The sequence below is a fragment of the Fusarium solani genome (assembly GCF_023522795.1).
Source record: "Fusarium solani strain SB1 chromosome Unknown bctg00000006, whole genome shotgun sequence".
NCBI lineage: Eukaryota > Fungi > Ascomycota > Sordariomycetes > Hypocreales > Nectriaceae > Fusarium > Fusarium solani.
The window spans coordinates 389,311-413,794 of NW_027072151.1; the positions used below are offsets into that span (position 1 = coordinate 389,311).

General features: G+C 53.5%; 10 protein-coding genes across 10 annotated transcripts; 5 read left to right on the forward strand and 5 right to left on the reverse strand.

The window, feature by feature from the left end:
- Positions 1 to 270: 270 nt before the first annotated feature.
- On the forward strand, positions 271 to 1,122 carry MRS44_009829 (uncharacterized protein; the record flags this gene model as incomplete). The annotated part of the gene is made up of 1 exon (XM_046276580.2): positions 271 to 1,122. The coding sequence occupies one exon, from the start codon at positions 271 to 273 to the stop codon at positions 1,120 to 1,122; it is 852 nt and encodes a 283-aa protein (XP_046131735.1).
- A 1,973-nt stretch (positions 1,123 to 3,095) lies between these two features.
- Positions 3,096 to 3,987, forward strand: MRS44_009830 (uncharacterized protein; the record flags this gene model as incomplete). Its single annotated transcript, XM_046270039.2, has 3 exons — positions 3,096 to 3,312; positions 3,360 to 3,468; positions 3,516 to 3,987. 3 exons carry the CDS (start codon positions 3,096 to 3,098, stop codon positions 3,985 to 3,987), a joined length of 798 nt encoding a protein of 265 aa, XP_046131734.1.
- A 307-nt stretch (positions 3,988 to 4,294) lies between these two features.
- Positions 4,295 to 5,488, reverse strand: MRS44_009831 (uncharacterized protein; the record flags this gene model as incomplete). The annotated part of the gene is made up of 2 exons (XM_046276579.2): positions 4,295 to 5,346; positions 5,404 to 5,488. 2 exons carry the CDS (start codon positions 5,486 to 5,488, stop codon positions 4,295 to 4,297), a joined length of 1,137 nt encoding a protein of 378 aa, XP_046131733.1.
- Positions 5,489 to 7,615: 2,127 nt separating this feature from the next.
- On the reverse strand, positions 7,616 to 8,760 carry MRS44_009832 (uncharacterized protein; the record flags this gene model as incomplete). The annotated part of the gene is made up of 2 exons (XM_046283723.2): positions 7,616 to 8,508; positions 8,553 to 8,760. The coding sequence occupies 2 exons, from the start codon at positions 8,758 to 8,760 to the stop codon at positions 7,616 to 7,618; spliced, it is 1,101 nt and encodes a 366-aa protein (XP_046131732.2).
- Positions 8,761 to 12,731: 3,971 nt separating this feature from the next.
- On the forward strand, positions 12,732 to 13,196 carry MRS44_009833 (uncharacterized protein; the record flags this gene model as incomplete). Its single annotated transcript, XM_065620320.1, has 1 exon — positions 12,732 to 13,196. One exon carries the CDS (start codon positions 12,732 to 12,734, stop codon positions 13,194 to 13,196), a length of 465 nt encoding a protein of 154 aa, XP_065476093.1.
- Positions 13,197 to 14,218: 1,022 nt separating this feature from the next.
- Positions 14,219 to 14,896, reverse strand: MRS44_009834 (uncharacterized protein; the record flags this gene model as incomplete). The annotated part of the gene is made up of 2 exons (XM_046278623.2): positions 14,219 to 14,757; positions 14,866 to 14,896. The coding sequence occupies 2 exons, from the start codon at positions 14,894 to 14,896 to the stop codon at positions 14,219 to 14,221; spliced, it is 570 nt and encodes a 189-aa protein (XP_046131730.2).
- Positions 14,897 to 18,327: 3,431 nt separating this feature from the next.
- MRS44_009835 (uncharacterized protein) lies at positions 18,328 to 18,936 on the forward strand (the record flags this gene model as incomplete). The annotated part of the gene is made up of 1 exon (XM_046276578.2): positions 18,328 to 18,936. The coding sequence occupies one exon, from the start codon at positions 18,328 to 18,330 to the stop codon at positions 18,934 to 18,936; it is 609 nt and encodes a 202-aa protein (XP_046131729.2).
- A 669-nt stretch (positions 18,937 to 19,605) lies between these two features.
- Positions 19,606 to 20,567, reverse strand: MRS44_009836 (uncharacterized protein; the record flags this gene model as incomplete). The annotated part of the gene is made up of 3 exons (XM_046270037.2): positions 19,606 to 19,704; positions 19,750 to 19,824; positions 19,869 to 20,567. 3 exons carry the CDS (start codon positions 20,565 to 20,567, stop codon positions 19,606 to 19,608), a joined length of 873 nt encoding a protein of 290 aa, XP_046131728.1.
- A 2,001-nt stretch (positions 20,568 to 22,568) lies between these two features.
- Positions 22,569 to 23,048, forward strand: MRS44_009837 (uncharacterized protein; the record flags this gene model as incomplete). The annotated part of the gene is made up of 2 exons (XM_046276577.2): positions 22,569 to 22,596; positions 22,648 to 23,048. 2 exons carry the CDS (start codon positions 22,569 to 22,571, stop codon positions 23,046 to 23,048), a joined length of 429 nt encoding a protein of 142 aa, XP_046131727.2.
- A 195-nt stretch (positions 23,049 to 23,243) lies between these two features.
- On the reverse strand, positions 23,244 to 24,248 carry MRS44_009838 (uncharacterized protein; the record flags this gene model as incomplete). Its single annotated transcript, XM_046276576.2, has 1 exon — positions 23,244 to 24,248. The coding sequence occupies one exon, from the start codon at positions 24,246 to 24,248 to the stop codon at positions 23,244 to 23,246; it is 1,005 nt and encodes a 334-aa protein (XP_046131726.1).
- Between the last annotated feature and the right edge of the window lie 236 nt (positions 24,249 to 24,484).

The following is a 24,484-nucleotide window of genomic DNA, read 5'->3' on the forward strand; positions in this document are numbered from 1 at the left end:
TGCATTGGAATCCTCTATAAAAATATACAAATACAATCTGTCCTTAACCGGCTCAATTATCCTCGACTTTACCCTCAATGACTCCAAGGAACTTGCCGAGTCTCCCCGAGGGGTCCGGAAGGGCTAGCCCCAGTGGGGTCGATGGATGAATCCCCTCAGCTCGGAGTCATACCTATACGATACTTTCAGCCATGCCATTGTACTCTCCTCCTTCAACATTTACCCAGTTTTTGACCAAGTCCTCTCTCAACGCCTCCCATTGCCTTCAACATGGCCAATGACCACATCCTCACTCTGTCATGCCCCGACAAGTCGGGCATTGTGCACGCCGTGACGGGCATCTTTGCCTCGCACAAGCACAACATCCTCGACCTCCAGCAGTTCTCGGACCCCGTCTCGGAGCGCTTCTTCATGCGCGTCCACTTCGGCCCTACAGAGACCGAGTCGACCGAGCACCTCGTCGAGCCCTTCGACAAGCTCGCCGCCGAGTACAAGATGGACTACGACATCCGCCCCGTCGCCCGCAAGATGCGCGTCCTCATCATGGTGTCCAAGATTGGTCACTGCCTCAACGACCTGCTCTTCCGTATGAAGACTGGCCAGCTGCGAATTGAGGTCCCCGTCATCGTGTCCAACCACCCCGAGTACGCTCCCCTCGCCCAGAGCTACGGAATCGAGTTCCACCACCTGCCTGTTACAAAGGACACCAAGGCCGAGCAGGAGTCTCAGGTTCTCGATCTCGTCAAGCAGCACAACATTGAGCTTGTGGTTCTTGCGCGATACATGCAGGTCCTGTCGCCTACCCTCTGCGAAGCCATGTCGGGCCGCATCATCAACATCCACCACAGCTTCCTGCCATCCTTCAAGGGAGCCAAGCCTTACCACCAGGCCTACGACCGCGGAGTCAAGATTATCGGTGCGACGGCGCACTTTGTCACTGCGGATCTTGACGAGGGTCCCATTATTGAGCAGCGTGTGGCTCGTGTTGACCATAGCATGAACCCCAAGGAGCTGTCCGAGGAGGGATCCAACGTAGAGAGCCAGGTTCTTGCTGCTGCTGTGCGGTGGTATGCTGAGAGGAGGCTGTTCCTCAACGGACACAAGACTGTTGTCTTCAACTAGGCGTATAATTAGGCGTTAAAAAGTCATGTTCCTGCTTGTATCTTGGTGTTTTTGGTGTAAGTGAGATTTGGCCGAAGTGATGCATCACCGTGAGTGTAAGCGATAAGCCATTGGAAGTGACCAAAACTCATGTACAACCAATCCTCGTCATGATGAGACATTTACCATCTCCTCGGCCTCATCTTGACCGACAAGCGAGCTCATCTCCATGTCCATCTCCACAAACCCCCCCGGCTGCATAGGCGCCAGTATCTCGCCCGTCGCCAACCAACCACCAATCCCCCGAGTAGCTCAGCTGGAAGAGCGTTCGGCTGTAACTGATAGAAATGTCACCGAAAGGCCACCTGTTCGAGCCAGGTCTCGGGGAGTTGCTTTCCTTTTGCATTCCGTTGGGAAAGGTTGATATTTTTTGCCCCTCACCCCGCCAGTTGTGCGGCAAGGGTCTACGTTTTTGGAGGGGGATGTGCAAGTACCAAAGAGGATGACGAATGAGATTGTGAGTGGCTGTGGGTGCAAAAAGAAAGCAGAGCTTCCAGCTACAAAAAATAAATCCCCGAGACCTGGCTCGAACAGGTGGCCTTTCGGTAAGATGCGAGATCAATTACAGCCGAACGCTCTTCCAGCTGAGCTACTCGGGGGAGGAGCAGCTATCGGAAGATAGGGTGTTTGATGACAAAGCGGTCGCTAATACAGAATATGTAGTCGAGCTGGGAGAAGAAGAGAGGAAAATCAGGTGTCTTCTGAGATTCAGAAACACAAGGAAGCACTGGGCATGACCGATTATAGTTATACATCCCGAGAAGTCTTCTATTAGTGAAACTGTTGTGCCTTCTTTGGCTTGTGCTTAGGTCTCTTTGTAAGGGTGAGTCTGGTGGCCTGTCAGAATAACACACAGCGTCCAGATTGGCCATGTAAAGCAGTGAGTTATTTGAGAGAGAAAGCTGTATATGAAACAAATGGAAACAAAGACCTCAAATGCTGATATCCTCGGCGCCCCATATATACGCTGTCCTTCCATGACACGCACCCTGATGGGCAGCAACCAAATGCACACCTTTTCATCCCATGTTGTCTAGACTAGAAACAAAGATGGTAACATGAGACAGCGCTCAGCTCGACTCTTTTACAAATGCTCCCTGCGCAGTACCAGGAATGACTTAAAAACAACAGAAAAAAATATCAGAGCGACCGCAATTAGTCAATCATTCATCCAACCAGAATACGCCATACTTTCTCCCTACGTGTTGCTGTCATCTCGTCCTCTCAACTTACCCTATTTCCAAAGAATCGTCCATTTCCGCCAGAACACCGTATCAGCCCAATTCTGAGACAGACCGCCAACAATCCCTCTCTTCAACTGAAGCCCCGAGTAGCTCAGCTGGAAGAGCGTTCGGCTGTAATGGATACAACGTTACCGAAAGGCCACCTGTTCGAGCCAGGTCTCGGGGATTTTCTTTTTGCTTTTTGTCTGATTTTTTCACCTCTACCGTTAGCATGACCATGGCGCCTATAGACAGTTGATGCATGCTGTCTGTATCCAATAATTTTTGATCCTCTCATTGTTCTTGGACAAGCGGGAAGCAATCCCTTGCTTGTAAGACGCAGCATCTCACCAACTCAAGCTCACGCCGCTTTAGAGTTGCGGTTAGGCCTCAGTGTGATCAACCAAGACCAACAGGCTCCGTAGAATCACATTCCACACTCGTCATACCCATTGTCATAATTGCCCTTATAACAGTCACCCATAATATTGCTCAAACACCACGAGCTGTCAGAGTTTCACCATCAGCTGATGCAAACTTGGCGCGCCGCACTGTGGCCTCCGCCCACACCAAACCAAAACCAACCTCGGGGAGCCACCCACAGTGTGAATTCGCCCACCCACCCTCAAATCCACCTTTCCCCTCAGCTTCCGGGTCAGATCACGGCTCACAGTCCTCCGCGAAGAGCAAGACACAAACAAGAGAGACTCAATGGCTTCCATCAACGACCTCGCGACAGCCGCCATCGCGAGCTCCTCGGGGCCCGAGCCCGCAACCGGGACATCCCCCGCCCCCGCCTCCTCGGCAGTGAGGGGCGCATTCATCGTCCTCGAGGGGTTGGATCGGAGCGGCAAGACCACGCAGGTCAAGCTTCTGGAGCAGAGATTCGTCGAGGAGGGGAGCAAGGTCAAGGTCATGAGGTTCCCGGGTGAGTTTACCAAGTAGAGCATATGAACCGAAGCTGATTCTAGATAGACAGGTCCACGCCCATTGGGCAGATGATTGATAGCTATCTCAAAAGTGATGTCGAGATGGACGACCATGTCATCCATCTCCTCTTCAGCGCAAATCGCTGGGAAGCAGTGTAAATACCCTCGCCTAGGACTCCCAAACATCCACTAACAGACATAGCAAACAAATCCAATCCCTTCTCGCAGCTGGAACAACCATAGTCTGCGATCGCTACTACCACTCGGGCATCGTCTACTCGGCAGCAAAGCAGAACCCCTCCCTGACCCTCCCCTGGGCGCGCGCCCCAGAGCGCGGCCTCCCGCGGCCCGACCTGGTCCTCTTCCTCGACCTGACCGAGGAGCAGGCCCGGTCGCGCGGCGGCTGGGGCGGCGAGGTGTACGAGCGGTCCGAGATGCAGCGGCGAGTACGTGAACTCTTCTGGGGTCTGAGCATGGGCGGGAGAGATGTCACGGCGCAGGGGCTGGGGCTGGACGAGGGGGAGGGGTGGAAGCAGGAGGAGGAGGATCTCGTGGTTGTGGATGCTGGAGGTAGTGTTGAGGAGGTGGCGGAGGAGGTATGGAGAAAGGTCAAGGGAAGGGTTGAGCAGGTTGAGAGGGGAGAGGTTGGAAGGACAGTGAGGGTTGTGAGATGAGCAACGAGTGAATCACTATCATCTCAAACCTCAGCCTGCCTGAGTGAGCGCTCATTCATGATAGCCCTACAGGCCACAGAATAATTAATTGCACAATACACATCACTTCCAAAAGAACACGGCATTTCAGATAAATGTGAAATTAATTCAAATCAAACAATGCAAAATGCAAATCACAAAACCGATAACAGTATCCCAGCTCTTGGTAGCCTGCAAGAAGAGAATCCCAATTCCTGCGCCATACACCATTATACTCCAGACCCCGGCATCAAAGCATTAAACTCGTACACGCTCTTGTTGCGTTGGGTTATGAGCTTGTCGCTGGTTCTGCCTCGTCCTTGGAGCTTCCGCTTTCCCACAGCTCAAAGCTCTCGCCTGTCCCCTCGATAGGTTCTAGCACAGCAGCCTTGGATGATCCCTCTGTTGGCTTGGCCATGAGGGTCTCAATCTCTTCTGTGGGCTCCTCGGGCTTCTCTTCTGGCGCATACACAAAGTCCTTGGCCATGTTGGACACCTCTGGCTCCGGCACCTCATCCTCGTCTGCGGGCACAATGATGACAGAAGTCTCATCACAACCCTCGGCGTAAAAGTCGGCAGTGTTCATTTCACCCAGCGCAACACGTTCCTTCTCCACAACCATATCATCAGCGCTGACTCGCGCAGACCGGCGGGATGAGGTCTGAGATACGTCATCGGCGGGGGGAATGTTTTCCTTGTCGCGGCCCTCGGCGCGGTCCCTGCTGCGCTTGCGCTCACTCTCCTCATCAGACGAAATATCGAGAACGCAGGTGCTGTGCTGGAGGAGGTTGGTCATCTCCTGCTCGGGGGTATCCTCGTGAATCTCAAAGAACCAGCTAGCCTTCATCTCTCCCTCGTCGAGAGGATTCAACGGCTCCTTGGGAGCAGGCTTGGAAGATCCATAACCGGGAATGGTGCCCTTGAGAGCGGCATCGAGAGAAAAGGGAGCAGCAGAGCCGAGGCTGAAGGAAGGGGGGTCCACGCGGGTGTAGGGTCCAAGGGCACGCCGGCGGCTAGAGGCCAGACCGGAACGCTTGGTTCGGGTGGGAGAGCGACCAGCGGGGGCGTAGAGGGGAGACGACTTGGTGATGCTTCCGGTGCTGAGCCTAGAGGCGGGAGACTTGGGCTGGAGGGTGCGGCGAGTCTTGGTCGGGCTGGTGAGGCGATCGGGAAGAGCCGAGGGAGCGGGGATGGGAGCAGCCTTGAGTACAAAGGCAGAGGGCTTGAGCATGTCCTTGGAGGAAGCCTTGGAGCGCTTAGCAAAGACGGATGGGTCAATGTTCTCAGAGTCGTCGGTGTCGATCAATTCAGCCTTGCGCTTTCCAGCAGTGGGAGGAAGAGCTGAGGGAGGTTGTTAGAGAGTGATACTGGTATGACGTCCATGGATCCACCACATACCATTCTGCCTGTTCTTGAGACTGGTGAGGTTCTGAAGACGAGCCCCATCAAGGGGAGCAAAGGGTTGACGAGTGACGGCAGCCATGGTGACTGGTGTCGTGTCGCAAGTGAGAGGAGTGACTGAGTGAGCAAGGTCCAGTGGGCGGGGGCGAGTCCACGTCGAAGTGAGGCAATGCAGGAGGTGGACGATGCAGGTCGGAGGAGTTTGCTGAGTGTTTGTGTTTATTGATTGATGGCCGCGTCGATGTTTATGAGAAGCCCGTCTCAAAGAGGTCGACGTGTAAATGAGTGAGTAGAAAGGTATATAAGAGCAGAGTCAGAGGGAGTGCTCGGGTAGAAAAGAGAGTGGATTTTGGTGCGTGAGGGCGCGTGCGGGAGGGAGGAGAGTCGGTAATAAGGGAGGACGCGGGCGTGGGCGGGCACGTCCACTACCTGGCACTACCCGCAGCACAGCTCGTACCCACTACCCACTACCCACTGTGCCAGGCTCAGGCTGCGGCTGCAGATGATCCAATGGTCAATCCCCACCAAATGAGACGGAATGGAATGATCAGTTCCTCTTTAGAGACTATTCAAGTCGTGTCGTGTCGTGTCGCTCTAGCCGTGGAATGTCTTGAACGTAATAATCAATCCAAAAACCCTTTCCAAAACCCAGAAGAAGCCTCTCTCCCATCATCAACCCCCAAAACCTCAGGCATCGACAACCCAATTCCCCCTCATGCCACTCAACGCGTCCATCCCCTGTACTGTCTCCGTCGGCCCCCAGCTCGCCTCTGCCCGTGTCACCGCTCCACTGCCAAGTACGGGCGCATCTCACCTGGCGCTGCTTGATTCGCCACACGGCCTGGCCTTGCGGGACGCGGCCGGCATGTCTCCACTGGCATCACGGCCAATCGTCGCGTCCATCTGTTGATGTCGCAAAAGCAAGGGAGACAGTCCAATGTATCTCTCACGCCAGTCAGCCCAGAGGTACTTGGTGGTCAAGTATAATACATCAGGCACCGCACGGCTCGGCCCCGAAATAGCCTGGGCGTTGAGTCGACGCGCATCGCGTAACAACACTTTGATGCGTTCACGATGCGTCCACACGATTCCTATACCGTTGCACCACATCGTCAGCCGCCTGCCGTGCCGTGCCGTTGAACTGGTGATGCTTGCAGTACCCAACCGTCAAGTTTGCCCGTTGAACACCAAGCACAATCCATTGTTCTAATTCATTGTGCACCCATCTTATCTCGATGCCATCATCTAGTTCTAGTCCAATAACACGGCTGGTCGCGTCGATGCGGCCTCATCACAAACCCCATCACTCAATCTACACCATACCTCCTACAATTGGCCCATCCTCTATCCAGCTGATCCACGGACACACCGCACCTTGGCCCATACAACTCCAGGCCTGGTCCCAGTCGAGCCGTACACAACAACCCCTTCAGCCTGCCTACATAACAAGTCTCCTCCCCGATGCATCTTGTTTCCATTAAAAGGTCCGGCCACCCGCGTCCCCTAATAAACTTCCTCATCGCGTCCATTTTGTGTCGTCGCGACCGTGTCCGTGTCGCATCCGCGCCCGAGGTGCAACACCAGCTTTGCCTAATGCACTCCTTTACATGCAGCCTGGAGGCTGGGGATGGGACCGCAACATTCGTCCCTTAGCCAAGTTTCTCATCAATGACCATCTGATCAGAAAATCTGCTGCTGTTTCTGCTGCGCCGTCGAGACGCCATCTTGTCGTGTTGGCCGTCATCAACACCTCGCCCGGCCACCTGGCTGCATAAGGGCAAGGGCATCGCCACGGTTTGCAGCTGGATTAATTTCATCGGCCTGGCACAATTTCTTATGCTTTTTGTCTCGCCTGCTCCTGGCCCTTAGCCACCGTTACAGGTCCGAGGCCTGCTCCTGGATCCATTGGCCCAGCGTAAAGCAATCATCCGTCATCGTCTGTCTATCAAGTGATCGACTTGCCCTCTGGCTACTCAGAATTGGATCGACTTCTCACCGAGACATTGGCCCAGCCTCGAACACGGGGTTCATAACTGAATATCATTGAATAACTGCCTTGGTCTATGGAGTGATAACAATACTGGCGTGTCTTCAGGTACTAATCGCCATGTAGTCTAATCATGTTGATCCACCGAGGCCATCCGTGGCCCGTCCTCGACCATGCTCGTCCGCATCATCAGCCTGTCCTGCCATCCGTGTCCAAAGTCCCTCACTTGTCGTGCTGGAGATGGTGTGGCCCTGGGCCTGCGGACCTACTCGGCACCGACTCATCCGCCTCGAGGGCGTGTGGCCGGGGTGATTTGGCACGAGAGTTCACCGCATCATGTTGCAAATGATGAGCGTTCGAAGGCGGAGACCTTCTGGGAGAAGGGTTCGCATCATCTTGCAAAGAATGTGCAGTGGGTGATGGAGATTTGACCCTGGTCGTTGGGTCATGATGGAGGTCATGCCCGGTATCCGAGGCCCTTCGTGGACGGAAGGAATCGACTTGATCATGACTCGAGCCATGACCCCTGTGCCGGCTGGGACGAGTGTCAGTCCTGGGAGAGGTAACCTGCGCTTTGGTGTCGTCCCTGAGGTGATGGGTAGGAGGCGGATGCGTCAGGGAAGCCGGATCTTTGCTGAGTCTATGGGGGGCTGAGTGGCCCTTGTACATGGCCGGCGTAGTTGGGTCCTGGCTGAGTTCGTGGGCGCTGACGAGGGTCGCATCTGTAGGCGCGACTGGATCACGGGCAATCGATCTCTCCCGTCTTCGGCTTGCGCTGGTACGGCGACTGCTCATCGAAGATGGAGTTGTAGTCGAACACTCTTCTGGGATGCATGGGAGTGGCTCATCACATTCCGTGTTGGGAGTGGTTGTTTGACTTGTCGAGCTTGAACTCGAGGAATAAGTCATGGGGGAAGGCGGGATATACCCAGTGGAAGACGAGGCTCCGCTGGCTTTTCGAGACCTGGCTTGTCGAAGAAGGATCTCATTCTCGGTTTGGATCAGAGTCTCGCTGGGACAGCAGCAGCTCACAGCCAAGTCCCGGCTCTTGTCGCCCTGGATGTCGTAAAAGTCTCGGACTTGGCCTCGGATGGCAGAGATGAAGCATCCGTAAACTGACTACGTTAGGCTGATCACCAGAGAGGATCTTGGTACTCACAAGGCAAGCAGGATGCAAACATGCAGCAGTTGGACGACAGGAGGCGGACTTGACGTTCTGTGATGTCCCGGCCATCGCGTTCGTCAGAGGCGATCTTGAGACGAAGGTTGGCACGGCCGTAGACGATACAAGGGCAGCAGATCGATTCGAAGTAATCGCCACAGGCGGGCGATTCGGCGTTGTATTGCCATTCACGTTGGTAATCCATGATGAGTGACGATGATGATGATGCGGAAGAGAAGATGGAGAGATGATGGAGGAAGTGAGTACGAGCGTACGCCGTATCTAGTTGCGGAAGAACCTGTAGTGATTGACAGCTGCAGAAGAAGGAGCAAGTGCATGGATGAAGGCATCTCGACGATGGGAGAAGAGGGCAGTAGCCAAGAGTTTGGCAGTGGAAGGAACCTGAAGTGGTTGGAAACTGCCGAGGAAAGAGCAAGTGCATCAGATGGAGGCATCACCAGGAGTCACTGATGATGGCAATTGGGCATGTAGACCAGGTAGGCAAGGTTGTTCAACTTGGCGATAATATTATTCGCATCAATTGCAGTCTATTGATTTCAAGATCAGCTCGAGTGCCTCCCCTCTCCTTCACAGAATTGCAGAGCAGAGATCTCTTTGCTTCCACAACCAAGCAATGGGGAAAGAATCGAGCAACAGGGAAGGACCACGGCATCATATAAAGACACCGGGGGGAGTCACGGATCAGAGCAATTGGACAAGCAAGGAGTTACCTAGGTAGGTAGGTAGAGCAGGCGAAAGGCATGATGAAACGGTTGGATTGATTGCAGCATAACCATTGAATGGCCATTCGGGCGCCTTTCCTCCTGGAGCAAGCATTTGAACACAGGAATTCTCATCAAATCGGCCATCCAGCATTCAGGGCTACTATCAAGCAAATACAGAATCAATCGAGCAAGAATGAGTGATCATGGCAGACGCATCGACCAACTCACAAAAGGTCCATCCATGTTCCTTCCCGAGCTCAAACATGAAAGGGCGCCTTGGCTCAATGCCTCATCTATATGCGACAACGGCATGAACGACCAAGGCATTGAATACAGGACCGATCATGGCAAGCAGGGCCTCACATCGAGATCATGTATCACAGATTCAGATTTTGACCGACAAGAAGGACAAAAGGAAAAAAACCAAAGCAGCCTCAAACCTTGTGCATCATCGGTCGCGGAGCAGCCGAAACATGCTAAAAGACGTGTTCCTGACGCGATGACTGGAACTGTGGACGACTGGAACTGTGGCCAAACGCCATGGAAGGTTTGGATCCCAAGTATTGAAGCTTCGCAGATGGCGTAGATTCCCTCCCGACGGCCGTGATTGACATCCGTCGATTGACAGCTCCTCCCGTTGGCTGCGCCACCAGACGCCCGCTGAGCCATGCCAGTCTCGACTGCTCCCGATGCTGCGAGTGCTGGGGGACCCTGCATTAGTTCACCCGCGTTCTAGACCCTCGTCACACTCGTCGTTGCCCACCGGATGAACTCTTCCTCTCGACCAAGAGAGGAAGCTGTTGGCACACGCACACCAGTGACCTTCAAAGGAGGGGAAGAAGCATCGACGGAAGATGCCATCAAGCAGACCGTGTCAAACTCTGTCGTGTCGTGCCGGTCGTTATCTGGGTTGAATAATGGATCGTCGGCAGAGGGAGGTGGGAAATTAGCCGCAATCTCTCCATCTCAGTGATAGAATGGGATTTGCATAACACTGCAACACGCATGGGAACCGACGTAATGCCTCAAATAGCACCTCTCTGATACGCGGACGATGCTACGCCATACGCGGACATCATGTAGACGCCCGTACACGGCGCATCAGTTCAGTTGGGCATCCACTGAGACAAGAGTCTATCTTTCGGTCTCGTAGCGAGCACTCTCTTTACCGAGAAGACGACGCTCAGTGGATGCTGCGCCCCAGAGTTGAAACGCAGCGAGATGCGAAAGCCCGCAGGGAGGTCCAAGCATCAGAGGACGCGCGGATGTTGGCCGCTCGAGTTCGTTGCGAGGATAGGATTTCCTCCGGACCAACTGAGCGGGGTCCACGACGAGTTGAATACAGTTGCACCATGCCAAGGAAGCATCCTGTTGCATCGGTGGCTGCGTTGGCCCTGTCAAACGTCGAGCAGAGTTTCCTTGATTCGAAGCTTGAGCTTGCTAGCTTGGAGTAGACGACAGCTACGGGCACGATAGAGGGCACAATGACAGTCTGTCTGGCAATGACGGCAATGGAATCCAGTGGCGGTTCACTCCCGTTGGCGAACCTTGCCCTGTGCCTGGATCTGGATTTACTCCTGAGGCTGTCTGTACCTTGCATCCTCATGTGGTTTCGGCTGTTGAGAAGTCACGGGATAAGCATAATGACCCCGAGTCTTGTGGTCAAGTCGAATGTCGCAGTCATGCCATGGATGGAGTCAAGGGAGAGACACGGCAGAGCGTGATGTGATTGATTGTGCGTGCTTTTCCAACGATATATCGAGATGCAGCACACGACTCGTCCCCCTCCCGGCTGGTCAGCCCCTGGCCAAGGCAGATGGTTCCCTCTAAGAGCGAAAGATGGTGGGCGAGTCAGTTCGTTCTCGGGTTCTTCTCCAGATGGATGGACGCATCTCGGTGGCGCTCGCACCGGCCAAGAACCATGGCGGATATCGGGTGAATAGCCTAGGCCGCCGCTAGACTGGAGGAAGAGGAGAAAGTCGAGTGAGCTATATTCCTTGTTGAGAAGGGATTCGTGGAACTGGTTCGGTCTGTAGGCATGCGGCCATGCCACATGGTCGAGAATCTTGGGGATGAACGGGTGGTGACGTGCGTGACTCGACTTGACAGCGTTTGAGACTGGATCTGATCTTTGCAACTGGAATCAGGGTCAATATTGATACCGAGTGTAGAAGAGATGGACAGCCAAATGATGCCATCCTGTGTCCAGTGGCGATGGATCCAATCCGTGGAACTCAGCAGTCGCAGCGGCAGCGTCCCATCGCATGGAGTCAAGGTTAGGGGTAGCGTAGCGTAGAGGCCCCCCGCTGGCTGCGCGTTCCCGCCAGGCCCAAAAGCGGCAAGACCGCCCCTAGCGCACCCGCTTTAGGCCCAAGCGTCCAGGCGAGGTCTTGGAGATAGGCTCAAATCTCCCAGCGGGGGCTCTAGCACCTGTTTCTGCTGGGGTCCATCTCCAAGGACAAGGAGGCCCAGAACAGGGCCTGAACGAATGCCCCTAAACTCTCAGTCCCGTCCTCGTGGGCTCGTTCTTGTCTGGTCTGTGGCTTGAGAGGGACCGGAGGGTGCTCCTGTTTCTATTCAAAACCACCAGGTCCCTGCCCTGTCCGGGGTGATTCTGGTGTCTGGTTGTACTCGCAATCTCTCATCTTGCCCCTTGAGAACGACCTTGAGCTTCTTTCTTCTTCACCACTCCCGTCTCCATTGTTGGGAGAAGGAAAAACGAGAGAGAGCAATATTCAACAATACACCATCTCCTCTCCTTTATTGGCGGCTGATTCCCTTTCCTTTTGGCTCTCCTGACTCCCTCTCGGAACCGTTCCACTAACCGGCCGGACTTGAGCGAACCGAATCGCCAAAACGACCCATGCTCTGAGACCTGAGACCTCCCAAGGACGAACCAGCCCATCATCATCTGCCTTTCTTTGCTTGCTTCCTTTCTCTAAGGATTCATTCTCCTTCGCCACCTCCCCAACGAAATAACGAAAGGCATCATTCTCTTGGCCTTTTTACTCTCCTTGACCCATCCATCATCTCCTCTGTTCTACTCGCCGCTCCTTTGCGAATACGATTCAATTCAGCGACTGCATTCTCGCCCTTGGCGTACGCGTCCTCCAACCAACCTCTTCCCCAATCGTCTCGGCGCAAACTTTCTCCCAAACTTTGCTATTCAACGTCCTTGTGTCTCTTGACTGGCGATACAAAAAGGTATGTTCCAGTCCTCGCCCGTTTTAGTGCGACTGCCCTAGTCGCACGCGCATGTTGATGGTTCCATCTCCTGGGACACGCTCAACATCAACTTCGATCGCCACATTCGCGTCACCTGCAACGAGACTGACTGAAAATAGCTGCCGTTGAATCAGCTGAAATCATCTTGATTTAATTCATCGCCAATTCCTCGTCCTAGCGACTCTACTTCACCCTCTAAAACACATTCACATTCACATCCATCACGATGCCTTCGAACTACGAGAAACTCTCCCGCCCTAGTGGCCCCAGCATCGACACCCTCGCCCTCCCCGAAAAGGCCGCCTTCTCGACAAATACCACCGTCTGCCCCGACGACACTCCCACACCGCGCTCCGACCGGAGCACCAACCCCTTCGACACCGACATCGAGGCCATGGTCCCTACTCACACGACCGACTCCTCTTGCATCCAGCACAAGACATCTGCCAGTCCCCTCGCTAGGAAGAGCGACTGCCAGGTCTGGCCCGGCAAGGACCACTGGAAGCAAAAGGCCAAGGCAAACAAGGCAAAGAACCGCTGCACCTGCATGGCCAACCTCAGCCGCCGGAATCGCATCATCGTCAAGGTCCTCCTTGTGTTTCTCGTCGTGGGCATCGCCGTCGGTGTCGGCTTTGGCGTCAGCAAGCCCTTGAACGCCCCCATCTGGGGAGACAGAGACAACAAGCACTAAAGCACCTTTCTTCTCGTCTTTGGTTTTCGGATTTTCGATGCATCTTTAGATACCCCCATCGGCAAAAGCAGCAGCTACACCCGCCAGGGACTCGTCGACTGCGGCCCTCGAGATCAGAACTCTGTACATGTAATCACCGGGACTTTCTTCTTCTACTATATTCTTTAGCGCGCTGGGGCCTTTTCACTCTTTTCATCATGAACGGCGTTGTGGTGTTTCTTATTTCTCCTGTTGGAACCGGCGGGCATTCTTATATGGAACGGATTGAAGGAGTACAGAACCTTGGGGTCTTTTTTGTTATTGATTGTTCCTCTCTCGCTTCAGGTCTGCTCGTGATCATCTCGAGCCGGTATAGAGGTAGACCATAGAGTCAAAATGAAATACCTGCTCACTTGGCCAAGTGGCAGGAGGACATATGTCCAGTTTCAGCGAGAACACTTCAAGTCCCTTCACAGTCTGCCATGAGTTGATTACCTCTTACACCGAGATCAGAGTGCTTACAGTGTAAGTCAGATTATGCATCTCATGCAGCCATGGCCCATGTCCGGCTCCACCACATCAAGCCAACATGCACCAGATCGTCAGGAACGAGATCAAGCTAATCAACCCAGATTGCGGGGAAATCAAAAGGACCCGAGATTCTTTCTCGCATTCCCGTATGCAGAAAAGGAAAAGAAGGCTGGAAATGCCGTCAAGTGGCCTGTCAAGTTCTGATGGAGGGGATCCACAAGCTTCCGCGGGTTCCGGAGGTGGGACGGTATAAGAGGAGCAAGAGGCCCGGTTTGCAGCGTGTAGCGGTGAGTCCGATGGTTACCGTTGTACAGCTTTTACTCGACTGGTTGTTTCTTTGGATGTTTGTGCTGTTCACCGCAGTTTGTGCTGCTATGCCGGTTGTGTGGCTATTCTCGACTACACCGCTGGACACTCGACGCTCGTGACACTGGAACTGCGGCATCACATGGTTTGAGCAAACTTGGTTATTGTGATGCTAACACGCCTTGGCTGTCATTCACACAGCCTCTTCATGCAAACACGCCTTCTCCCCACTCATCGTTGTGCTTCCAGCTCGTCCGTCTGTTCCCCGATCCCCATCCCGTCCCCCGAGGCGACGTCGGCAGCAAAGGCTCAGCCCCGTCATCCGCGACCACCTCCTCCGTCTCCCGAAGTGCGTCCTTCCAAGGAAACTCTGCCCTCTTGGTTCGGAAAGGTCGTTGTGTAAGTTGGCGTCCGACTAGTCGTGCGTGGCGATCTTGTTGGAGAGCGATGGAGATGGAGAGGATCCAGCAGAGGAGGACCACGTGGATGATGATGAAGCCGGCCACGACCCAGCGGTGATAAGGTTGAGGATCCATATCGCGTAGTGGTGAGTGTGTGAGCGTGCTGAACCGATGAGGACGGAGGTAGGTGTTTTGAGTCTTGAACCTCATGGTGCTGGATTTTATACACTGAGGCTCTCGGCAGGTGTAGCTCGTCATTGTTGATGGAGGCCGTTTCTCACGGCGCACTTCGCCTCTGAATGGAATCGCCGTCAGTGATTCACGGCTGGAGGAAGCACCGTGATCTACATGATGGTAGAGTCAGGCTCCCGCTCGCACGTATGCCCTCGTGGTGTCGTAGTCTGAGACAAGACCGCACCCACGGCAACATGACTGCGGACTCCTCCGCATACCATCAGCCTGTTCTGGATGTGGTTTCTTCATTTCTGAATAGCGGTATCTTCCACCTGGTGTGATTCGTGGACGTTGGCTAGGTGTAATTGGCAGCCTTTGTTCCGTCAAGTCTTAAAGCGCAAACAAAGCACCTGGTCACAAAGACACAACAAAAGAACGACCTAGACAGAGCATGAAAGGCCCAGCAATTGCTTCACTATAAATATTTAGCACATCGTTTACGCAATTCTTGCTTGAATACTACCTTACAAAATCACCACCCTCAGATCTATACAAAATGACACGGTTCATTCACACGCCCTCATTCTCCCACCTCCTCTGGCCACCAACTAGAGATGTGAGCAGCATCGCAGCCAGGGAAGAGTCCAAGAACAGCTCTACAGTATGGGCTATTATCGCCGTTGGCCTGATTATTGTACTCCCTCTCCTTGGGGGTGGAGTCGTCAAGCTTTACCAGCATGTAAAGAAGAAGAGGGCTCGTAGGGCGGATGTTGAGCAGGGCACGACCAGTGCATAGAAGAAGTAGAATACTTGAGAATTCTTGAGACTCCCGAAGTACAAAGTTTTGCTTAAGATGACGCGAGTGTTGACATTTGTCTTAGTTAATACACAGGAGTTTCGATACCTACCTACATACTAGACAAAGAGAGCTATACAAGTGGACGAACTTCACCACAAAGAGCTACCTAGAGCAGGAATAAGTAGATTGTACCATCCCTCACCTCCACGAAAAGCCGCCAAAGTTGCTGTGCACACTGAAGAGTCCTAATTGGCCGAGCTAATAGGCCTCGGCGTGGGTTAAATTTGCAGTGAATGCACACTTCTCACATCTGGTCGCACACTTCTCACATCTGTGCAACACAGCCTTCCTGTCATTTCTAAGGGATCTACGTCAGTCCTCCATGTTGACCGCATAGATCCATCCATCAGTGGGCAAATCTGTTGATAATTCTGTGTTCAAGAGTACAACATCGCCTAACTGTAAAACCGCGCTCAGTTGGGTCAAGAGCCGAGACCAGACCTCTTATTCATCATGCCTTGTCATTAGCCATGTTAGAAATTACTATGTAGTGCAGTGCTGTGAGTGTACTATGGAGGGCATAGGCGAAAAGCCCTGTTCGAGGGCCCTCGACGTGGGTTAATTTTGCAGTGCACCCAACCTCCTCCAGGTCCAGGCTCCCCTAGTCGCCTTTTTTATAGGTAGCTAGTAGTTCTGGAGCCTCCCCCTCCCACTTCAAGCACCAGTATCATGCAGTCAGCAGCACTGCTCATCTTTAGTGAGGCTGTTGGCGCCATCGGTCGTCTTTTCCTCCTGGTCCTTGGTGGAAGACCCACCTCGGCCCTCCGAGTTGACGATATTAACTTGTCCAGCACGAAATGGGCGATGAAAGCACGCCAAGTCTGATGAAGAGCCGGAATTAGAACTGTGCTCCATCATGGCTCGTACACATGTTAGATATCCACACAATGTAGTAAGGCACCATGAGTTAACTATGGGTGGACTAGGTAGGCGAAAAGCCTTGTTGGGGGGCCTCTGCGTGCGTGGGTTAAAACTGCAGTGAAAGGGATTTGTGGAGGCAGGTAGCGCATGCATGATAGTGGAGCCTACTTGGTTGTAATTCCAAGAAACAACCCGTCTTGGCCTTCCATGTAGACTTTGGGTAGGCTTCTTCTATCACCAAGTCTTGATGGTCCTTGTGTAGTGTGACGTCTGCGGATATACTGGGTGTACCTGAAGCGCTCTGTATTTGCTCCAGAGAGCTGAGTGTCACTCTTGTGAGCTTCAAGTTTCCATGCACGTTGAGCGGTTCTAATTGGTTGGCTAACAAAGCCTCAGGGCGGGTTAAGTTTGCAGTGCAACGTCTCAAATTTGTGCCCAACTCCCGTCCTTTGCATGCTCGCCTCACTTTTCTTTGCTGGCCACCGTAGCTTGTTCGTGCATGCAGCCCAGATTCAGACTTCCCTGTTCTTCCCAGGGACCAGTATTGTCACTGTCTACTCTGGGGAAGCCTCCTCTGTCACCAGGGCTTCATATCATTGTGCCAGCTAGTAGTGAGCAAGAGGGTAAAATGCTTCCATTCGATACGAAGCTTGCTACAAGGCGCAAATGACACCGGGATGTCTCTATCAGGGCCCAAACTGTAGCAAATACGGAAGTCATTCGTGAGGCTCATTCTTGGCGATCATGGCATCAGGCTCATGAGAGTCGCTGGAAATGCTATGTAGCTACCTTGAATGTTCCCAATTGGCCGGCTTATTGATGTAAAGTCTCCCTCTGTTTGAGTTAAATTCGCAGTGAAGCGGAGGCGGAGTGCATCTGCATGTGTTAGCGACCTAGCTCGGCCGCTCATTCGGCAAGCCGTGCAGTTTCGCTTACCTCTTCCTTATGTGCTTCCCAGGGATTCGTCTTTGCCCTCCCTTGCTACTGTAGGTCAGCTCCTGCTATCCCTAGGGCCTGATATATCCTCGTGTAAGTCTGCCGTCTGCTGGGATAATAGGTCTATCATCTACCTAGCAGTGAGGAAATTAAGTTAAATATCTGCTATTAAAACTAATTTTACTGCAAGTATGTTGTATTTGCTATGAACGATAGGAAAATGGGTTGTGCCGTGTTATGCCTTGCCTCGGAGAGCTCAAGTTGCTGTGTACGTCCAACTGCTTTGGTTGGTCGGCCAAGAAGGCCCCTCCGCGTACTTAATTTGCAGTGAAGAAATCCTGAAGTTATTATCTCAAAACATAACGAACGTTCCAACCGGTCGGCTTACTGAAGTCGAGCATCCCTCTGCGTGGTTTAAGATTGCAGTGAAGGCCAATCGCCCCGTTTGCTAGAGCCGAATTTCCCATAACGTGGGTTAAATTTGCAGTGAAAAAAGTTACCTCACCAAAGCGCACCGGACCGGAAACCACCCATGGGTGAGATATGCCCGTTTCAGCTGTTCTGAACAGTCCACAACATTGACAAAGGCCTGGGAATTCTCATAGTATTGGCCTTGGTTGCCCACCTCAACGTGGTGGGTAGATCCCTAGTAGGCCAAGGTTTGCTGGGTTCTCTCCTCCAGTTCTACGTGCAGTGTAAACGATGAGAATGATGTATGCACTTAAAAGGTTACGTAAAACTGAAAGAGATCTGTGGAGCCGGTGTTGTCGTGCTTGGGTTAGGCTCTGGGACCACTACCTGGTTCGCAGACAACAAAGACAGCGAGCTCGTAGCCAACTTGGCTATTTCTCTTGTTCTCCTCTAATACCAATAACATATGTTCTACTGAACATTCTTTAGAATACGTATTTGTGGGCAACGTTCTGCACTCAATGACGCTTGTTCTCCCAACAAACAACCTTCATTGTTCTTCAACCCCCTAAACCACTACTCCCATCCCTATATAACTCTTCAACCACACATCCCGAACTAACCATCACGACCTCCCATAAATCCCTTTGCGCGAGAGATTAAGGTAACTCCCATGGCCCCCTGCAACACACACCAAAAAAACCCTTTTCCACCCCCTTTCCGCAAGATCCCCTCATATCACAACCTCACAACTCGCGAGGAAGAGTCCCCAGCAGAATCCCACATCATCGCCTTGGTAGTCATCTTTGGAGTCGTAGTCCTTCTCTTCCTCTTTGTCTCTATCATGTCCTTTGCCCCCTGGCGCAAGATCTCCAGGAGAGCACAGTATGAACGGGTTGACCAGGAAGAAGCACACGAACTGCAAGGGGACGAACGCCAGGACTGGCCTCTCATCGTTGATACCCATCCAGTAAACCCCCCACGCCCCCGTTTGGAGGAACAGATTCGCAAGCTGTGGGAGTCTTCGCGCGAAAAGCAGCGTTCCCCCGCGCGAGTGGCAAAGACTCGAGACTCGATGGACCTGAATGACTTTGATGATGTCGACTTGGCAACTCCTTGGAAGAAGGGTCAGACGTATGACCCGAAAACAAACTACATGGACGATGTGGAGGACAAGGGGGAACGGAAATGGGTTAAGCAACCGGTCAGGGGACAGGGAGCTAATCACAAGTCCAGTGATGAAAACGCGAGTAACAAATCGACCAACAAGAAGTTGGCTTGAACTTACATCAGGCCAATTATTTGATGGACCTGTATATTAGCAATCAACTCTTATAACACCTTGTCTCATCTTCGTACAGGAACCGCTCATTCCTCATCTAATGCTACCTCGTCTCTCATCCTAGCATGCATCATCCCCCTGAGCCAACAATACGATTAACGTTGCAGCTGTTTCATGATATCCTTCTGATATCCCCTGTAGCTCCTCCAGGACAGCAATAAAGGCCGCTGAGCACACCCAGCAGTTAATGTAGATGCGCACCCGCGCGCCAGAAGATACCCATGTGATTTATCTATCCTTGAGAGGTTATCCCGACCTCTCCATTATCCGTAAAGTGTAATAAGACAATTGAGTTTAGTGCAGAAGCAGAGTCAGTAAGTAATAAGGAAGGGAAGGGAGTCGATCCAGTGGTGTGTAGAACAAAGGGAAAGTCGCGCGCATCAAAGGCAAGTTACAAGGACAGTTTTACTATTTCATTCTTCCTAGCTGACTGTAGATAAGCCGGCCAGTAGGCGCATCGAGTGGCGCCTGCGATGCTGTTCTTCCAGCTCGCGGTGTATGATTCGTCATTGTTGTCGGGTATCTCGACGTGATAACATAAGATGGCCTGTCTGAGACATGCCTTGTCTATGACATGGTCTAGACGTAGTCTTGGTAGGATGCGTATCATCACACAGACTGATATAACAATAGGGGCTCGCCGACGTTTTCGATTTCGGGGATTGTGCACTTGAGGTCGAATGCCTTGGATAGTACAATCTTGAAGATCTATAACGGTCAGTGGTTGCATGAATAGGCGTATGATGAACTAACCTTTTGCACGTTGATGCTATGACTTGTACTTGAAAAGATCAAGGCTGCCCTCATGGCCTTGGCAAACCGTCTCGCCTATTTCTGTTAGTCGAATCAACATGACGGACCGTCAAACACACCTGATTTGAAATCTCTTCTTGGTCCTGGGGAGGAAAGTTGACGAAATGATCGTACTTGGTACCCACGAGGATGGGAATGGCCGTCTTGTTGAAACCCCGTCCCTGGCGATACCACTCCTTGATGCTATTCAAGGTGCTCTTGCGCGTGAGGTCAAACATGAAGAGTATGGCGACGGCGTCGTTGCACACTAGCGGCAGCATGTTGACGAATTCTCTTTGACCGCCCAAGTCCCAGATGGAAAAGGTGATTTCTGTATTGCGAATGGAAATTGTCTTTTCCATAAAGTTGACGCCCAGGGTCTGAATGTAATCCTCGTCCCAGCTGCCCTCGACGTACTTGACCATGAGCGACGTCTTGCCGATCTGGGCATCGCCCACCATGCCAACCTTGATCACGACATGGTTACGGCCGTTGGATGAAGGTTCGCCTGCGCCTTGCCGATAGTCATTGTAGGCCTGGTGTGCGGGGTTGGACAGGCCGCTAGCTGGTCGGGAGATTGGAGGCGCCGGTTGGACAGGAGGGGTGTATCTGGCCGAAGGATCCTCCTCTGGTTTGGGACTATTGGCGAGGCCCTGGTCGAGGGATGTGCTCTGTTGATGACGGAAGCCGTTGCTGCTGGAGGCGACATGCGGAGAGCCCTCGATACCGCCTAGAGTGTCGTCGGGGACTTCTTGTGGGGGAGGAACCTCGGTCTCCATAGTGTCGACGGCGATGACGGGAGCGTCGGGAGGGGGAGGGATGGGGTCGGGGATGGTGGCCGTGGCCGCGGTGATCGTTGAGTCGTCCAGGGTGAATAGCAGTCGATGTCGCGATGGGAGAGTATGTGGTCAAGGTTGAGTGAAGCAGCGGTTGGATGGAGGCGAAGGAGCGTGTGGGGGGACGAAATGAGCGAGAGTCAAGGTCGGTAGAGAACGTGGTTGGAGCGGACGAGGCGCCTATAGCGGTCGGAAGAAGACAAGGACAGACTGGTCAAGAGCTTGTGCGAGGCATGAAGCTGAGATGGAGTCGGCAGAGTAGCGTAGCGTAGCAGTGGGGAGTAGTAGCGGCGGCAGTGGGAGCTGAGCTGAGGCCCAGGCCAGGCACTCGTCGGTAAGTGGTCGTGTGTGCTCCAAGAAGGCTGTCGGTGGCGGAAGCAAAGAGACTCCACGGGATCGTGTCTGGGGCCTAGGGACTCGAAACGAAAAGCCACCCGACAGGCTCAAGAGGGAGAAAGCAGACAGGACAGGCTGTAGGGAGCCGACGTGGTGGCGGACCTAGTGAGACAAGGTCTCGGAGGGGGTTACGAGGAGAGGATGGATCTAGGCCTGGAAGGTAGACGGCGGTAGGGAGAGAAAGAGGGAGACGCCTGGACTGACAGTCAGTCAATCTCTGGCGACAAGAACTTGAAGTGAAGGGACCGAAAGGGACTGACAAGGGGCGAGGGGGATGGCTATTCGTCGCTGGGCTTTTGGAAGAGGTGATGGTGGTGAGCCTCTCACTTGGCCTGGGCGGCTGCGAGTCCCGGGACGGAATTTCAAGGCACCGGTTAAGCCACACAGGCAGGAGATTTGACTTATGCTGCGCTGTGATGGAGTCGCTGCAGCAGGAAGAGAAAGAGAAAAAGAGAAAAGAGAAGAGAATGGAAATTCAAGACACGGCCTCCTCTCTGATCCACCCCGCCCGAGTCGGTCGATTAGAGTTGACTAGACCTTGGTCAGCCCGTGTTGTTAATGATGGCGGCCTTTGACCTCTGGGCCATGTGGAGTGGAGTTTTTGCTGCTGTTTAGTTTCGGGAGACGACGCGTTACAGAGCTAAACGCTCAGGGCGCGTCTGCGACGAATGGTTGGTTGAGACACGGCAGATGGCTGGCTGACGAGCAAACAATGATGCAATTGGAGCCAAACCGTCTGGATCACAATGACTCGACTCGGTTTTATCTGAGGGGCTTGGCTTGAAAATGCCCGACTATTGTTGTCTCGTAGTATCAATGGCATCGCCAGAAGAAGAATCCACGCAGCCTTTACATGCTCAGAGCACGGATAGTGGCTATCCTTGGGTATCATTTACCATCAGCCCAACTCATCATGCATCGTCAGTAAACAAGCAACCAATGTTTTCATGTTGTTTGTTTGCATCCGCCTGTGCGACATCATCGCTTGGTCAATTGGCCCCGTGCCCGCACGTACATATAGCTGCCTGCCTCCACGGATAAGCAAAGAGCCTTGATCTCAGGATCATCGTCATGCAGAGCCAACTCATCACGGCTGTCACTCTTGATGCTCATCAGATCTAATCTTGACTCAAAAGACCCTTGACCCTGCATCTGTTTATACATGTTGCAAGTAAACAACTTGACCATGTTGACTTGTGAAACTTGTCCATTGTCCGATCCCTGATTGGCTCAACTCCCTCCGTCAAACATGTGCATCATGAACAAAACTCACACACGGGTCCCGGGCTGACTAAGCTTCCGGGTTCAACCTCCGAAAACCTGCCGCTCGGCCCATGTCCTCCGTAGTGCCGTTCCATTCGGTTGCTTGCGGGCAGAGCTTGTGAGAACTTGACTGATATCACCAACTCGGCAGATCTCGTCCAACCCCTCTCACCAACCCATCCACTCTCCCACACTCACAATGGCCTCAATTGCCCGGTCCCTGCGCGTCGCTGCGCCTCTGGCCAAGGCTTTTGCCCTCGAGCTGCTCCTATGGCCCGTTCCTCCATGCGAGCATTCTCCACCACCAAGCTGAGTGAGTTGCGCCCATCTCTCTACAATTGCGACAGAACTAATTGAGGACAAGGCCTCGCCCGTAGGTACACCAAGGACCACGAGTGGATCGATCTCTCGGCCGACAAGAAGCACGGCTTCGTCGGCATCTCCGAGTACGCAGCCGAGCAGCTCGGCGACGTCGTCTACGTCGAGCTCCCCGAGACTGGCGTCCTGGTCGAGCAGGGCGACCAGGTCGGCGCTGTCGAGTCTGTCAAGTCAGCCAGCGACATCAACGCCCCGATCCGACTGCGCGTGACCCAGGTCAACGACAACCTCGAAGAGAAGCCCTCCACCATCAACAAGGTCCCCGAGGACGACAGCGCCGGCGGCGGCTGGATCGTCAAGGTCGAGGTTGACGAGGAGGGCGCCAAGCAGTTTGACGAGCTGATGGACATTGAGGCCTACAAGGCCTTTGCTGGCAGCGACCACTAAAGAGTCAATGGCTATCACGGAAATGGGTTACGATCGGATACAAGAGAAAGGAATGAAAGACAGTTCAACCTGCAAGCATAGACAGACGTCAGGTGTACCATATGGTGATTCGCGTCCCGGGGGTATATTGGATTTTATTTTCATGTGCCGATTTGCGGCTATGCATTCATGCCATGTCCTCGTCCATTTTTGTGTCTACTTGACCGTCTCGGGCACTTGCCTCTTCTCGTTGATGGCATCGAGGATCTTGCTAGCTCCTCGGTCCACGAGATCCTTGGCCACCTTCTTGCCAAAGGTGTCGGCCTCCTCTTGTGTCTTGATCTCCTCCGTCATCTCAGAGTCAACACCCTCGTCGCCCCGCAGAGAGACGACGGTAGCTCTGAGCCGTAGCTTGCCGTCCACCCACTTGGTCTCGACTCCGATGGGAACGCTGCACCCGCCCTCGAGCGCCCTCATGACGGCGCGCTCCGCCTCACACGCCAGCATCGTTTGCTCATTCTCGATCGTCTTGAGGAACTTGAGCACCTTTTCGTCGTCCGCCCGGCACTCGACTCCCAGAGCACCTTGGCCAACGGCGTGCAGGATGCCTCCCGTGTCGGACTCGAGGAATTGGGAGATGTGGTGGCCGAGATCCATGCGCTGGAGACCCGCAGCGGCAAGAATGATGCCAGTCAGCTCCGGGTCGTCCTCAAGCTTCTGCAACCGGGTCTGGATGTTGCCTCGGTGGTCCTTGAACTTGAGCGTGGGGTACCGTCGGACCAACTGAGCGATGCGACGGACGCTGCTGGTGCCGATGATGCTGCCAGCCGGCAGATCAGCCAGCGTCTTCCAGCCGTGCTTCTCCTGCAGACTCTTCTTGATGACCAGTGTGTCCCTCGGGTCCTCGCGGGACGTCACACATCCGAGAACGCAGCCCTCAGGCAAGGCCGTCGGCATGTCCTTGAGCGAGTGAACCACAAGGTCAAGCTCCTTGTTGACGAGTCTCTCCTCAAGCTGCGACGTCCACAATCCCTTGCCTCCAAAGTTGTACAGAGCCGTGTTCTGGTCTCGATCGCCGGTCGTGGTCATGCCGTGGATGGGGAATTCATGATCGGGGAACTGGGCCTTGAGGGCGTCGACGACGATGTTTGTCTGAGCCAATGCAAGAGGCGACTTGCGCGTTCCGACGTTGATGACGTTCTTAGGGGCGGACTCGGACATTGTGAAAGGCTTTCGGAGGACGAGTTTGCGGGTTCAAGGATGGTTGAGCGGCTGAGATGCGCTTGGAGGGGCAAAGTTATCAGCTTTTCGGAGCACAACGGATGGTGGGGTTGGTACAGTCTCAATGGTACAGTGCGGGGGATTAGCACGGTACAAATGCCGATGCCGGCCGGGACCTGGATGATGGTCAGTTCCATGGTATGGAACTTGTTCTCTTGCTGAAAGTTTGTTATTCT